The 16,215-nt window shown below is 38.2% G+C and overlaps 3 protein-coding genes and 1 non-coding gene across 4 annotated transcripts; 2 read left to right on the plus strand and 2 right to left on the minus strand.

Annotated features, from left to right (window-relative positions):
* The first annotated feature begins 167 nt into the window (after positions 1-167).
* On the plus strand, positions 168-5,416 carry LOC117929585. The gene is made up of 7 exons (XM_034849910.1): positions 168-323; positions 418-458; positions 1,074-1,131; positions 2,150-2,243; positions 4,044-4,128; positions 4,207-4,272; positions 4,741-5,416. The coding sequence occupies exons 1-7, from the start codon at positions 233-235 to the stop codon at positions 4,852-4,854; spliced, it is 549 nt and encodes a 182-aa protein (XP_034705801.1). The 5' UTR covers positions 168-232; the 3' UTR covers positions 4,855-5,416.
* An 808-nt stretch (positions 5,417-6,224) lies between these two features.
* TRNAL-AAG lies at positions 6,225-6,305 on the plus strand. The gene has a single exon. It is a non-coding gene; the product is annotated as a tRNA-Leu (tRNA).
* A 1,640-nt stretch (positions 6,306-7,945) lies between these two features.
* LOC117929838 (probable methyltransferase At1g27930) lies at positions 7,946-9,049 on the minus strand. Its single transcript, XM_034850262.1, has one exon. It carries the CDS (start codon positions 8,994-8,996, stop codon positions 8,148-8,150), a length of 849 nt encoding a protein of 282 aa, XP_034706153.1. The 5' UTR covers positions 8,997-9,049; the 3' UTR covers positions 7,946-8,147.
* Positions 9,050-13,554: 4,505 nt separating this feature from the next.
* On the minus strand, positions 13,555-15,836 carry LOC117930738 (acetolactate synthase 3, chloroplastic-like). The gene has a single exon (XM_034851411.1). The coding sequence runs from the start codon at positions 15,797-15,799 to the stop codon at positions 13,805-13,807; it is 1,995 nt and encodes a 664-aa protein (XP_034707302.1). The 5' UTR covers positions 15,800-15,836; the 3' UTR covers positions 13,555-13,804.
* Positions 15,837-16,215: the final 379 nt, after the last annotated feature.

Genomic DNA, 16,215 nt, shown 5'->3' on the forward strand with positions numbered 1-16,215 from the left:
AAATAATTAATTTATGAATCAATCTAGGATTCACTTTACATAGTACGGTGTAAAAGGTCCTTTAAGCCTTTTATTGGGCGCGGCCAGTACCGACAGGCATGTGGACCGTCAAAAGGGCCTTTTATATGAATTAAAAGGAAAAGAAAAGTGACGTCGTTTTAGGGTGTGGCTCATCTTGAATTTTGATAACTCGGGGGTGTCGGGGAGCGTCGTGGTGGACAAGCGCCTTACAATGTCTTTCACTTCTCAGAACTCTGGAATGCTCTCAAGAGACCAGCTGCTTCATCTCTTCAACCGCTTCTCCTTCCTCACTTCTCAGCCTGGTCATTTTCCTACTCCCCAACCTTTTCTTTTCTGGTTTTGGATTTTGCTATTTTCTTCGCTTATTTTTATTTTTATTTTATTTTTAATTTTCAGATGTGAAGAAACGGATTGCGGACGCTGTGGAGGATAAACAGGTGACCAGAATTTTCTCGATTTTGTTCTTGCATTTTCTTAAATTTAACGTGCTGTGATCCTTTTAACTCCATGGTAGAGGTTTTACTTAGTTTAGTTATCTGCTTTCTAGAATGAAGGAAAATGACTTTGAGGGAGTGCGTGAAACTATTTGAGTTTGATTCTGTCATGAATGTGGATGAAGTGTTCAAGTGTCTATTTAGTTCAACACCTATCAAAAGGAAAAGTGTCTATTTAGTTCAATAGTTTACGGTTATGTCTATTTTTATAATGATTTGGTTTATTTTCATTGATCGTTGATTCAGATCGAAATCTGAACTTCTTTACTGTAAACTACTGTATGATCCAACTGAGTTGTGGGGTTAAAGGTTACCCACGCCCAACAGAAAGAAGGCCACCACACATGATGTGTAAAACACATATGAACTGCCGTACTGCAGGGAACACTGTGTTACAGTGTTAATTGAAAACTAACACTGAAGGATTTGGGGCATATGATTCATGAACTGCCTTGCTAAAGGACAACCGGCCTCTCATTATCAGTATTCCTTTGTAGGAATTATTATTTCTTAAACCTTTTTTTTTTTTTTCTGAAATTTCAATTGTTCATTGTTTAGGAAGCTGTTGCTGTAACCACTGCAATTCAAGAAGAGATCTTTTCGGAGATGGGAATTGGTAAATTCTTCCTATTTGATGAAATAAGTTCATTTACTAGGATTAGTTTCTGTATATGCTCATTGTTTATGTTCCTAAAGTGAAGATCGGAGGTGCTGGCTTGCTATATAGTTCCATGGCCTACCACTGGAAATAGATTTGTTTATTGGAATTTCCAACTATAAGTTGTTGCCTTTTGTTTCCAAGGATGTTTTTATCAGTTCTTTATGTTCATACATTAATTGGTCTGGGCATTCACCTTTGTGAATCATCTGAAGCTATTCAACTGATTTTAGCTTTTAGATCTTGTCATTCACCTGGGGATCATTGACTCAATAGTTTTCTTTAAGTATAATCGATTTGAGGAGCTTTACACAGCCTGAATGCCGGATTTTAGGTGGTGCTTATTTTAATTCTATTTACCTATGAAAAGAATTTAGGGAGCTTTATGAGGTACATTATACTGCCTCTACTGAACTGACAAGCCATCATATTACAATTTGCAATTCTCTCTGTGGACTCCTTGCACCATTCTTCTCCAGTGGAATTACTATGGTTCTGATGAACCCACCTCAAATGCGAAGAAAGAAATAGAAAGTACTTCATGTTTTCATATAATTATGGTTTAAAAGCTGAAGTAGTTTAGTAAGTTGCTTGAGATAATGTTTTCTTTGGTTCAATAGCAGGTAAACTTGAAGGACCTCACTTTGGCTGAGTTGATTATGTTGCCATGTTCTTTTTCTTGGAAAGGCCAAAGATGTGACTTGTTTTACTCCAAACACTATAAGTAATAGATATTGATGCAAGTTATTTTGTGCATTCAGCTGTGGAGCCCTTAGTTATGAATCAATATAAGCTTTGGTAGTAAAGTTGAATTTGGAGAGCACAAATGAATTATTTTGGTAAAAAATAATTGCTCCCTAGAGTTTTTTGTGGGTTGTTTACAATTTCTTCTCTCTTGAAAATGAAATACATAAGGTAGAATGTATGTTGCAACATATTAATGTGGTATAACATTGTTTTTTTCCTTCTGCTGTAGATCCAAGGTTTGGTATAGCTTGCCTGGGGAAAGTCAATATGGTTTATGAGAATGATCAGGATTTGATGCTTCGCTTTTATAAATTTGTTGCAAAGTAAGCTCTCTCTCTCTCTCTCTCTCTCTCTTCCTCTGTCTCTCTCCCATGGTGGTTTATAGTTCCAACCCATATTGTTAAGTTATTGAAGGCCAAATTTAAGACATTGCATCTAAACAAGTGGGTTTATTACTTTATTTAGACCCTATCCTAAGGATCTTTACAGGAGAATCTACCTGGATGATGATACAGGGTTGAAGAGTCCAACAATTTTGATTTTGATTTTGAAAAGGATGAATCTCTAATCTTCAATATGAGAATTTATCCTTTTGTTATGAGATTCAGACCTATGTGCCATCAGAGGATATGACTAGCTTGGATATAGTCTATGTTTATTGTCCAGGGAATCTACTGAGAGTTTAATATACTACAGTGCTTGTTGCCCTCGTCCTTTAATCCTGGGAAACCTCTTCTTGGAACTCTCCCAGGTTGGCATTTTGGTGTCTCATGGAAATGAAAGTTCCATTTTGGATTGCATGGAATTTTTAGGGACAATAAAACTATATTCTGTTTTAGTTCTAATCAGTGAAGATGACAATTTAAAAATGAAATAAGCTCCCCAGGAGGTTCACTATAATCCTTTAAGGGGGATGTTGAATAAGACTACCTACAAAATTGATTTTCAATTGAGCAATTTTAACAAAAGATATGAGTAAGGTAAGCAAATGATAACAAAATAGTTGAATCTAACATTGTAAGATAAATGTAATGGAATGTGATGAGTAAATGAGTAAGGATGTCAAACTCAAAATGCTAAGATTTATAGTGGTTTAGCCTTTCACCTACATTCCCTCCCAACTTTCTACACTCTCACCAGTATTAATCCCACAAGGGTTTCCATGGTTAACCCAAAACTATTACACACAACAAGGAGGACAAAGCCTCACATACCAAATTTGGGGTTACAAACCCCAACTAAGAACTCCTAGGTACAATTACAAAATACAAGGAAATGAATGAGAAAAGAGGCTACTCCCCTTGAACAATCACTGATGAATACATCCATAAACCAAGCATTCTTCAATGCTCTTCCACCCCAAGCCTGAGCAGTTCAACCCTTGTGTTGTGCACCAATCACACACAATGCACTCACACAGTATATAGGATTTATGGGTTTTGAATGCATTCGACCTTATCCAAGAGCATAAATCCTCTTAAATTCCATTGAATAACATTTGGTAGGCCATGAGCTCTCTAATGGTGTGCTCTATTCACAAAATATGCCCAAAACCCTTAAATATAGAAGGAAAAAAGGAGTCCTAATGATTGCGAAATGAAGCTAAAAAAGGCAGAGCAGCTGAGTTAAATGCATTAAAAAAAGGTCAGAAACAGGGAAGCCTACACTCAACCTATTGGTGGTCAGAAGCAAGAAAAATTAACCAAACTGATGTGGTCGGTCTATGTTTAAATCAAAACCGAACCAAACCAAACCAAACTTGTTTAAGGTAAATTTGGTTTGGTTTAGATGATTGGTGGGATGCAAGTTAATTAGGTGTTAAGTCCAATTTGTTTTTAATTAAAACCAACTTAGGTTTGAAGTTCAAAATATGTTTAAAATTTCTAACCCAAAATATAATTGCTGAATTACCAATTTTCCTTAAAAGCTTAAACTTGTAGGATTTGGTTTACAATATATATCATGCTCTTTAATTTTGCTCCAGGAGAAAAAAAGTTCATTATCCTTTGGCTTCGTTCTTTTTTGCTGGGAAGAATCAATCTATATAGTCCTGCTTTCTTTGGTTTTGTTTGACATTGATGGTAAATTATTCTGGTTGAGTATTTATCATATGGAAACGATAGGGAGGAGGTGGCATGTGAAGAAGCCGAACTTGGACCAGATGAATTTGCTGAAAGAATACATGCTCAACACAAGCTACAGGAACAGGTGAAATTTATTTAAACTTGTTTAAAAAAATGTTGGAAGTAGGTATTGCTAACAGGTAGAAGGTGAACTGTTTTGCAGCAACTAGAGATGCTAAAGCACATGCGCAAATTTCACCTGGATGATCAATCTGTAATCCTTGAAAAGGTACCTGCCTTTGTATGCTTGTTCCCCTACATAGAATATCAGTTTGAAGCCTCAGACATAGGATGATTTTATCTTGATTTATGAAACCTCATATAGAAGAAAACATGACTCAGCTTTTGTTGTTTTTATTTCATCGCCATTTGAAATTCTAGTTGCCATTTGGATTATATGGCTTAATAAGAAGTGAAACATTTTTATGAATTGTATCGAGGCAATTTATATGGCTTTGGTGCATCTTTTTTGTGATTTAGATCACTCAATAGGGTCCTTTGGGATTCAATTCTATAAGAACCATGGTATTGATGGTTTGCCATGATCATGTGTGTTTGTTTCACTATTTTAAGGGCCTAATGGAAATTTTTAGCAGCATTAATCAATTAAAGATTTACAGCTGATTGTAAGAACATTTATGCACTAGAGTTTTGTTACACTCCTCATAGTTTTCAGTTGTATCTTGTGTTCTTCCAGTTGCGTCAGCAGATGGAAAAAGCCAATTTTGAGAGTGAACCATCAATTTTGTCATCGGAACAGATTCAGGAGATTGTTCGAAGGAGCGTATCACCTTTGTTTATGCCAAGGTAGAATGGGTTCACTTGATTTCTTTGTTTTCAATTCTAGCTAGCTCTATCTAATCTTTTCCCCCATGACGTAGTGGTAGTTTACTGTAGTCATTGCTTGTCATATGTGAACTAAAATCTAAATGTATACTCTTCCATGATTTGGAAGAGAGAAACCCATCCGATATGTTGGTTGGTACATTAAAGCTGCTAGAGGCTGTACTTTTAGTGAGATGTTGGCTTTTAGCCAGTTTTCCTTTCGGTTTCTTCTGTTGATCCAAAGGGGAATAGGGAATTCATGGAAATATATACATACCGCAGCCATCAGGTTTAGAAGCAGGTAGCGCAACATCAAGAAATATGACAATGCTTTGCAGAGGAGTTGCAGAAGATAGGGAAATTTGAGGGAAAGTTTTCTGAAAAAATGAAAGAACTGTCTAAAGGAGGTAGACATTAATTTTTTTCTTGGGCTCTTTTGGAAAATTTCCAGAGGAACCCCTCCCTGGTATCTGGAATGAATCACAAGCTATAATTGTTTCTTATATGAATTATGTGAAAAGAAGAGCTACGCTCCAATATTTTCCAAATTCTGAGTCTTGTATTGTCCATTCTAGATGATGACCTGTGCTTTTAAGTAGCATATAAACCGTGTGGAATAGATTCTCTATTTGTATTGGAAGTCCATGCCACCCTGAAATTTCCGAGCTCATGCTTATGAGCAACACAAGGAAAAAGGTGGAGAATTGCATTGGGGAATGTATATATATATATATATATATATATATATATAATTTTAAAAAAAAAATCTCAAATCTAACTCCTCTTTTGACTCGTTTATGCCCTTTTGAATCCCGTTAGGACGGAGCGGGTACTTGAAAATTTTCTTTTCAATGCTATCTCTAATTGGGCAGCAACCTTGGCAATTCTGAGCCTTTGTGAAACACGAGGTAATGGTGTGCCCACACTGTAGTCAAACCGTAAAAAGGATTCGAAATTGGCATGGTTTTCAAGGGTATTGGAATTTGAACTGGTGGTCAGTATGTTTTCTTTCAATCAAGGATCGCGATTTTAAAATGAATATAACATCTATTCAGGTGATAGTCACATGCATCATAATATCACTGTAGGTTTATTCATTGTGTTTCAACTCAATATTAGGTTAAAAAGGATATACGAACAGAGTATGATGTTGATCGTGGAGATGGCCGAGTTGGTCCAAAGAGCCAGATTAAGGTTCTGGTCCTAAAGGGCGTGGGCTCAAGTTGGGATTGATCCAGCCCATTCCGGCCTTTTGTTTCCATTAGCGGGTGTATTGTGGTCAGCCTACTCTTTTTCGTTTTTATTTTTATTTTCAATAGGATGGTTTTCGGTCATAAACAAATTATCATGTCAAATGTGGAGATGGCCGAGTTGGTCTAAGGCGCCAGATTAAGGTTCTGGTCCGAAAGGGCGTGGGTTCAAATCCCACTCTCCACATATATTTACTATCCATTAATGGGTATGGTTTAAGCGAATGTGGGCTTGATTTGTTTTTTGTTACCCATTAGTAGGGTGTGACTTGAGCCAATGTATTGTGTGCAGCCCATTTATTTATTTGTTTGTTTTTAATAGCCCATTAGTAAGTGTGGCTTGAGCCAATGTATTGTGGTCAACCCACTATGAAGGAGCTCGGATTTACTTACATTGGTAGACAGCCATTGCAAGTGTACCTTGAATCAATATCAATGTAATGTGGTGAGCCTTTTTCCCTATTTTCAATTTGAGATCGATTCAGCCCATCAGAGGGTGTGGCTTAAGTCAATGCATTATGGTCAGCCTTTTTTCCTATTTTTAAGTTGGGATTGATCCAGCCCATTAGAGGGCGTGGCATAGCCGTGTAAGTCAATGTATTGTGGTCAGCCCACCGTGAAGAGGCTTTGAATTTACTTACATTGGTAGGGGGTCACTACCAACGCACCTTGAGTCAACGTAGACAATGAGTGGTGGGTAGCCCATTACTAAGTGGCTAACATTTCATTGGCCGCCCATTATTAACCATACTTAAGTCATGTATGGCGGCAGCCCATTATCAAGTTGCTCAAATTTGACCCCCCCTTTTTTTTTTATCTTCTTATTTTTTATAATAAGTTTGTTCAAATTCAACTATCTACATTTTCTGGCGAGCCCTTCTTATTTCAACAAATTTTCCATAAAAAATATCTTTTTAAAATCTTTCTAACACCTTTTACAAGTTTGTAAAGTTTTTCAATATATTTCTATTAAATAATTTATTTTTAAATCTTCATTTTAATTTCCTTATTTTGGATTAATTTTAATTTATTTATTAAAAAATTGTTAACTTCTTAAATTCATTGGATAATATTCATAAAAAAGAAATAAAAAACCAACAAAAAATAGTAATTAAAAGAATTAATTTGATAAAAATGATTAAATGATACCTCGATTTGTGAACCTAACTCTTTTAATGTTTTTACTTGAAAAATAACCAATTTTTTATTAAAATAAATATATTTTATTATTTTAAGTATTTATATGTGAAATATAAAAAAAATGATTATTTTTACAAAAAAATAATAAAAGTATTTTTGTCAATAGAAGGTTAAATTTTAAAATTTGAATTTTCAATAACTATTTTAATCAAATAACGGATGAAGTAGAAAATGCTTTACTTATTAAAATAGAAAAAAAAAATAAAAAATAAAAGGAAAATGTGAGAAGCTTGATTTTAGGCATAAATACCAACGTGATATTTAAAATTCTATTAATAATCCTTTGATAATTTTTTCAAATTTTATATTAATAATCCTTTGATAATTTTTTCAAATATGGCATAATTTTAAATAGAAGCTTGTAAGTTGTAACATCAAGAATCCGTACTGAATACTTCAAGCTGGGTATGTATTTGGATTTTTGTATATATCTTGTTACATAAGAAATAATTTTGGTAGGGCCGTCTGTTGAATAGCAAAGCATGCACCCCAAACCGACGTCTATGCTTTTGATAATTAAATTATTCAACTCTTTTACATACTTCAATTGGTTGTAGGGGTTTGGGATACTCCTTAAATTGAAAGTACTTAAATACAATGAATACTATCCCCTTCCTTTCCAGGGAATTACCCAGAATTGCCATTCACCTTTTATATAAAATAAAAATTAGAAATTCACGAAACTTTATTCTTTATATCAACTAACATCTCCAATATAAAATTAAAAAAAAAAAACTTTTAAAATTAAAAAAAAAAAAACTATCTATGAATTTTTAAATTAAAAAAGAAAAAGAAAAATAAAAAGTACCAGATTTAGTCAGAAACATCTTTAGCAAAAGGCGGAGGTCATCGTATCATTGGCCGCCGACGGAATCGCAAAGTGCCAAAGCCTCCCTTCAGCCTTCACCAAATTCTTTTTACACAGAAACTCTTCAGCATACACCTTCTCGATCCTCCTGTTAACGTCGTGAAGAAATACGTGAGTTACGCCCTGGCGTTTTCTCGCCCTCGCCATAACCGCCGCCGTAAAGATCGCTCCCATCCTCCCAGGCGCCTCGGGAAAATATCCCCTCGGCGCATCTATCATTATCAAATCCCACTCCGTATCGTACACCTCCTCCGGCAAACCGGTCAGCGCTAACCTACACGCAGTGTTGTCCCGGAGGCGGACGTCAGGGGGCAAGCAAGCGGGTTCCGATTTGTAGGAGCCGAGAAGCTGATCCGCCTCGGCGAGGTGCGTACGATAGCGGACGGTGTGGGCTAGCAGGTTAGGGGCTTGTTTTAGTACAGTCTGAACCCACTTGGGATCTTCTTCGAGGAAGATGGTGGTGCCTTTTGGGTTGAAGGAGGACCACATAACAGAATCGTGGCCGAGCCCGTAGACCAAGAAGTTGCAGGGAGCGAGAGATTGGAGGACGTCGAACGAGACTCTGATCTCCGCCAGAGATTGCTGCGGAACCACTCTAGATGTTGCGTAATGGAGAATGGCGATGAGCTGCGTCTGCGCCACTGAGTCATCGGAGTGGTCGGGTCTCGTATAAGCGCCGGAGAGGGAACACAAGAGAGAGTTGCTGGACGTTCGGCCGAAGCTGTTGATGAGAATAGCCGCGCCGATCATACCGCCAATCACTACGGTGAGTAGCCACGGCCTCTCGAAAAGAACTCGGCGATTCTTCATCTCTCCCTCTTTCTCTCTCTCTCAAAACTGTAGAGATGAGAATAAGAGAAATCTCCAAATCTTTTAGTCTTTGGGGGTGTTAATATAAAATATTTAGATATATAATAACAGAAAGAGATAATAATCCCTAATTAGAGTGGACCACCCTCTTGTAAACTACAGTTTCAAATTATAATTGTGATTAGATGACGTCACCCTCTCAAATGGCTTCCTAAGAATCTCTCTCCTTCTACTTTGTCAAAATAATAAAATGTAATCTCCCTTATTTTCCGCTAAAATCAAAATATAAAATTAATTATTAAACAAAATTAGATAAATAATATCTACGTGGATATAGAAAGATAGCACAATTTTTTCTTTATTTTTGGATGATTTTTATTATAAAAGACAATGATAATGATTTCCTAAATAATTTGTATATATTAAACTTTTTCTATAATTGTAATTTTTTCCTATTACATTTCTAATAATGACTGGGCGTGAGATTGAATTAGCCTGTACCATTAATTGCCCTAGTACCTGCAGATGTCTTCACCATCTGCAACAGCCATGTCACCCACCGCAATTGTTGCAGCATCCTCTCTGTATAATATCAGGATGGCCATTGGTGCCATTACATGTCCTTAATGGGACTTTCTGCTCTGCTCTTTCACCCCTGCGATGGGGCCATTCTGCATCTTTCTACTTCTTTTACAAACTTGGATTTTGTGACATTTATTGAATCCATTCTTTAAAAGATTTGTCTTACAAGTTGCAACTTCTGGGTATTTCAATTCTCTTTCAAAAAATTTATTACTATTTTCCTATATTTAAATCAGAGAAGGAAGTGGTCAAACGCAGGGCATGTCTTTTGGTCATATCACTCATTCTATGATCATCTCAAACGTGAGCTAAAATGCCAAGAAGACGACAAAACGACATGGAATTTTTTTAATATAAGAAGGATTTATAATTGTCCATCATGATTAAAAAATGTCTCATCCATCACTAAACCAATTGTTCTCAGCTTGGTTTTGGTGCCACGAGAGATTGGAATATATTCTACTGGGAAGAAGAACAACTAACAAGAAGGGATGATGTCATGGTCCAAGTGTTGGTTAAGTCCTAAACAAATCCAAATACTCACTGATTGTTGAGATGAAAAATGCTTTTCTATACAAAGATTCTCCTTTTGGCATTCCACAAATGTTGTTGTGCATTTATGTTTCAATAGTTAGATGTCTGTCCTCAATGGGCCAGGTAAAGTTTGGAAGACTAATCTAGCTGATTCCCTCTTTTTCTTTCTTTATTAGAATTTGAGTGTGCATTTCATTTTAGAAATTTGAATTTTTTATTTCTCTAAAATGGCAGAGAATCAAATTGTAGGGCTCTTTTCCCTCTTTTTTCACCTAGAAAATGTGAAGGAAAGGTGGGAAAGTAATTTGGATATGGTGGGTGAGTTCCCTCCCAGACCCAACAAAATGGCCCACCAACACATGGACTTGGTTCTAAAGGGGCTAAGCCATGAAGACATTACGATCATATGTAGATCTCATCCAAGGGAATGCATTGCCTTTATTTTTTGCTCGGTTCTTCAGTGAACATCAAAGTTAGAAGGTCTTTGTAGCTTGGGTGTTGAGCGTGGGAGAGGCCCTTTTGAGTTTCAGATGCTGGGTTGCGATCTGAAATGCCTCAGCTGACAACAACTTCCTCCTACATAATTTGCAGGCGAGTGCTACTACTTGACACTGGAGGGTACACCTAATTTGTATTCTTACAGGCGGTGAGCACTGTTTGGCAGTTTACTCTGATTGCTCTTCCTAAATTCCACTCTGGTTGCTCTTCCTAAATTCCAACTCTTCTATGATGATTACATAACCTAAAAAAAGAAGAAAGAAAAAAAGAAAAAAAAAGAAGGAACCATGGTTTTGTGGCCTAAAAGTGGATCAATTCTACATGTGAAACCTTTGATGGAAAAGAACAGCAAACATTATTCCGATATTATCCGCTCTGAGCCTAAGCCAATGGGATGCTTGCGACTTTAAGCCTAAGCCAATGGGAAGCTTGCGACTTTAAATTTATCAGAAATTCAAACCTATATAATGTCAGAATTTTTTTGTCATGGATATCTTATCAGACGAGCGAAGAGGTTCATCAGAAAAGATACGCCTTGTTAGCTACGACTAGCTCTTGCAATGCTGTGCAAAGGATTCTGGCGTCACAATTGCTCTTGTAGAGACAAGACAATGTGTCCAACTCAAACAGCTCTTTCAGCACATTGGGCTCATTCTAGAAATCTTCATCTCCAATCCCACACTGCACTAAACGTTAACCCGCAGCAGTCGCTTTCATCATGGCACCCCTGTTAATCATGTGGTGGGCTTTCTTCGTTAAGGCACCACAAATTAATGGGAATATCATTATTAGCCGCACGGTGACACTTATGTACGTAAATAAAGGAATGACACATGGCCTGTTCTTCCTAGAGTTGTGGGTGATGCCACAGAAAAAGGGCACGAGCCTTTTGGTAGCCAATAACCATAGTCTAATAAGAATGTCATGTAGTGTAAAAGCAAGACGTCGTGAAGGGGAATTAAAGGGATACGTGCCTATCCTTTTCTTATCATAGAATAATTGGCTTCTGATTTCGTAGGAATTTTAACCTAGCTAATGGGATAGAGCATTATGTAATTTTTAAAAATCAAAATAGACAATTTCTTGTCACTCTACCTAAACAAACATTTGATTCAGTCCAACCCTTATGTACTTATTTTTGCTCGAAACCATTTTGTATTTTAATTGCGTTAATTTAAATATTATTTTTTCTAAAATAAATGAAACGTGGGATCACATCTCTTAGGGAATAACCACTCATGTCTATAGAAACATATTACTTTAATTGAAAACTATCCTAAGTCTCATGGGAAGAAGAGAAAAAAGAGAATAAAAAATATAGATATAAAGTATAAATTTCAGAAGTGGAAAAAAATGGTCTCTGGTTTATAAGAACAAATCTGTGAGTTTCATCAGTGTATAAACATAAGGTCTTATAAGGACTAACCAATTAATCCATATTTTGTGTGAATCTGATTGTCATGATTGAAGGTAATTGAATTTTCATTTTATTACTTATAACTTAAAAGATTTTTTTCTAACAATTTCACCATTGTATGACAGCGATGTGTGAATTGTGAACCCAAATTCTGTTATATTACATGAGCTTCTGAATTTAATTGAACCATAACAAAAAGGTTAAATAATAGAGGATTCATTCTGCAAATTAAGGCACCAAACTGGATCAGCAAAGCTCAACTGTAGCCATACCATGTCTTTCAAATCCTTGCAACAAGGTAAAGGAAATAAAGCTTTGCTTTCCTGGAAACGTGAGTTTTAAATGAGGTCTCATTGAATTAGAGACCATCCTTATGTTTTCAATTTGGCATGATTTGAGATTGAAATTGTCGGATTAGTAAATGTAGATTCAGTGTTGCACAGAGCGTCCTTAACTGACACTACGCGTCAGAAAGAACAGCTGAAAATATTCATATTCACTCGACTAAAAGGTTTAAAACTAAAACTAAAACTAATCCTTCAAATTGTTACAAAACAGGCTACTGGTAGTGTCCAGATTTGAGTCTGGCCAGGCCCAGGTTTATTAGGGTTGTAACCTGAGAAATTCAGACAAAATCCAAGCCAGACTCAGCCCATCTTGCCCGGATAATTTCGTGCCAAAGCCCATTCCCGGTCCAATAGCTAGCTCGAGACAAGATCCCTAGAACATAGCTCCTTCAAATTTTGTACATTCGAAAGTTACGATGCATGTAATGCATTGCCGCATGTTTTATGAAACAAAATAATCAGATTGTGCTAAATTCTTGGGACTAAGCTGAGGATTGAATCTCCAGCCTAGCCCGAGCCCTGAAGGACCTGGATCCAGCCCGACTGCTTGCCTAGGCTTAGATGTCGAGCTTGGGAGCTATCTATTTTTGGGCTGCAACTATGTCCTATCCATGGGCCTGGCCGGTAGCTCCATCCATGATTCATCTAATACAACAAAAAAAAAAAAAATATATATTTCAGAGTCCATTATGGCCGCTAGCACTGTAGCTACTTGTCGGTCCCATCCAATTTGCAAAGCAGATAATAGCTGACACTGCTTAATGTCTACCATGAAATTTTGGTTGTATAATTGCTGCAGCAACAATATGTGTGGCCTATAAGTATCGCACCAACATGCGTGGTCCTGCACAAGGGCTCCTATCTCATCCGACAAGTGCTTTTCCACCTTCGCAGTTCACATCCTTTCTATCAGCCTTTTAGCCTTGAAACAGCCCACCCTGGAAGAAATCTTCCATGCTCTTAAGTTGGCTCTGCACCTTCCCCACATTCATGGATAAATCAAGGGGAAGTTCTTTTTCTACTTGATTTACCAAACAGATCTATTTTAAATTCTTCTCACATCCCCACAACTTTAAATGTGCGCAATTGGAATCCCCTGCATCTTCGAAGGTAGGGTACTAGAGGGACATCAATCATAGAGGAATGATGCAGAACAATGCGTTTAAGATCCACATGAATCTAAGAAATTATAAGTTGCTATCGATGAAACAAAAAATAAGGCGAAATAGCTTCTGAAGTCCAAAAACCTTCAAAACCAAATTTTAAACAGATAAAGAGAAAAATATAAATACCTAGTACAGTCTACCAGAGTAGCAACTCGTACCTAGTAAAAGAACCAACCAAGAAAACTACATTGCCTCAGCTGCAAATGCACTAAATATACATAGAACCAGTACTATTATGCTAACACATTGGATGCAACAAGATCATCAGTATGCTTCTCTTCCATCACCCTCATTGATCGCATCTTTGAAAGCCCCACCGCTCGGAATCATAGGCAGCACATGCTCTTGATGAGGTACAATCACATCCAGCAAGTATGGTCCTGGAGTCTCCAACATCTTTTTGATTGCCTCTCTAACCTCCGACTTCTTCGTCACTCTTGCAGCAGGTATATCACAGGCTTCAGCAAACTTCAACATGTTGGGAAATATTTCAGCCTCATTAGAGGGGTTCCCCAAATATGTGTGAGCCCTGTTAGCCTTATAGAACCGATCCTCCCACTGAACAACCATACCCAGATGCTGGTTATTCAATAGCATAATCTTAACTGGCAGATTTTCCACCCGAATAGTAGCCAACTCCTGGACATTCATTATAAAGCTTCCGTCGCCATCAATGTCAACTACAACTGCATCAGGTTTGGCAACTGCAGCACCCATAGCAGCAGGCAGCCCAAAACCCATAGCACCTAATCCGCTGGAGGACAGCCACTGACGAGGCCCCTTATACTTGTAAAATTGGGCAGCCCACATCTGATGTTGCCCAACACCACTGCTAATAATTGCATTACCATTGGTCAGTTCATCCAAAACTTGGATAGCATACTGTGGAGGAATGGCTTCTCCAAATGTTTTAAAACTTAATGGATATTTTGCTTTCTGCTCATTAAGTTCGTCCCTCCAGGATGAGAAATCGTACTTAGACTTTGCTCCAGTCTCCTCCAATAAGCTGTTCATCCCTGTTAACGCCTGCTTCACATCCGCGCAAACTGAAACATGGGGTTGCTTGTTCTTCCCAATCTCGGCTGGATCAATGTCGATATGAACAATCTTAGCTCTGCTGGCAAAAGCTTCAATTTTACCAGTCACACGATCATCAAACCTGACACCAAATGCCAGCAACAAATCGGACCTGTCCACAGCATAATTGGCATACATAGTCCCGTGCATACCGAGCATTTGAAGAGATAGTTCGTCTGTGCAAGGGAACGCACCAAGACCCATTAAAGTACTCGCCACTGGTATACCAGTAAGATCAACAAACCGCCTTAACTCTTCACTAGAGTTCATACACCCTCCACCAACATACAGAACCGGCCTCTTTGACTCTGAAATTAACCGCACAATCTGTTCTAAATGGGCCTTTTCAGGCGACTTGGGAAGTCTAAATGTGTACCCGGGCAGCTGAAGTCCCTTGTTCCAATTCGGAACCACGAGCTGCTGTTGTATATCTTTGGGTACATCAATCAAAACTGGACCTGGTCGGCCTGAAGTTGCAAGGAAAAACGCTTCTCTCACAATGTGAGGAATGTCTTCAACATCAAGAACCAAATAATTGTGCTTCGTGATGGATCGAGTTACCTCCACAATTGGGGTCTCTTGAAAAGCATCGGTACCAATCATCCTTCGAGGGACCTGACCAGTAATCGCCACGATTGGGATGCTATCAAGCAATGCATCCGCGAGGCCGCTCACGAGATTGGTGGCGCCAGGTCCAGAGGTGGCGATGCAAACCCCAGGACGACCGGACGCGCGGGCGTACCCTTCAGCGGCAAAGACGCCGCCTTGCTCGTGTCTCGGCAACACATTTCGGATGCTGTTGGAGCGAGTCAAGGCTTGATGGATCTCCATGGAGGCGCCACCTGGATATGCGAATACGTGTTTCACGCCCTCCCGCTCGAGAGCTTCCACGAGAACATCGCAGCCCTTCCGGGGCTCGTCGGGGGCAAATCTGGAAATGAAGGTGTCCGGCGATGTGGCCACAGGGGCGGCGGTGGCGATGGAGGCAGCAACGGCAGATGAGGGTTTGGGTTTGGGATCAGAGAGAGAGGCCGTGATGCGGTGAGCGACAGAGACAGTGATTTTTGCCTTAGAACCGGGAAGGATAAGCCTGGAATGGGATGTCAGCGACTGGAAGGAAAGCGTCGGAGAGGGTTTGGAGATGGAGAGATTTGCAGCGGCGGTGGCGGCGGTAGACGCCATTGTTGAATTATAGATGGGGAGAGTTCAGTTAGCAGGGTTTTCTGGAGTGAAAGACGTCGTCTTATAGGCTTACAGCATATGGAAGCCTAAAATTACAAAACAGCCCATGGACCTTTTCCTTTTGGCTTGGGTAGAAAATAACACCGTAAGTTGTTGCCTCAGAGATCCGCCCGCCCATGTAAAGCTTTGATTCAAGAATATAAACGAACCACGTCACTTTTCACGAGATACTTTCCCATATTCACATCTCTGTTTGTCTCCAATATATATATATATTTTTCCTCATTTAAAAAATAACATTTTCCTTTTTCATTCCATATGCGGTAATGAATCTAATTATATGTAACTTATAATAGTTCTAAAAAAAATAAACAAAACGCATTCACAAGTATTTCTTTTAAGCTAAATGATAACCG

This window comes from Vitis riparia, chromosome 14 (assembly GCF_004353265.1).
Source record: "Vitis riparia cultivar Riparia Gloire de Montpellier isolate 1030 chromosome 14, EGFV_Vit.rip_1.0, whole genome shotgun sequence".
Taxonomy (NCBI): domain Eukaryota; kingdom Viridiplantae; phylum Streptophyta; class Magnoliopsida; order Vitales; family Vitaceae; genus Vitis; species Vitis riparia.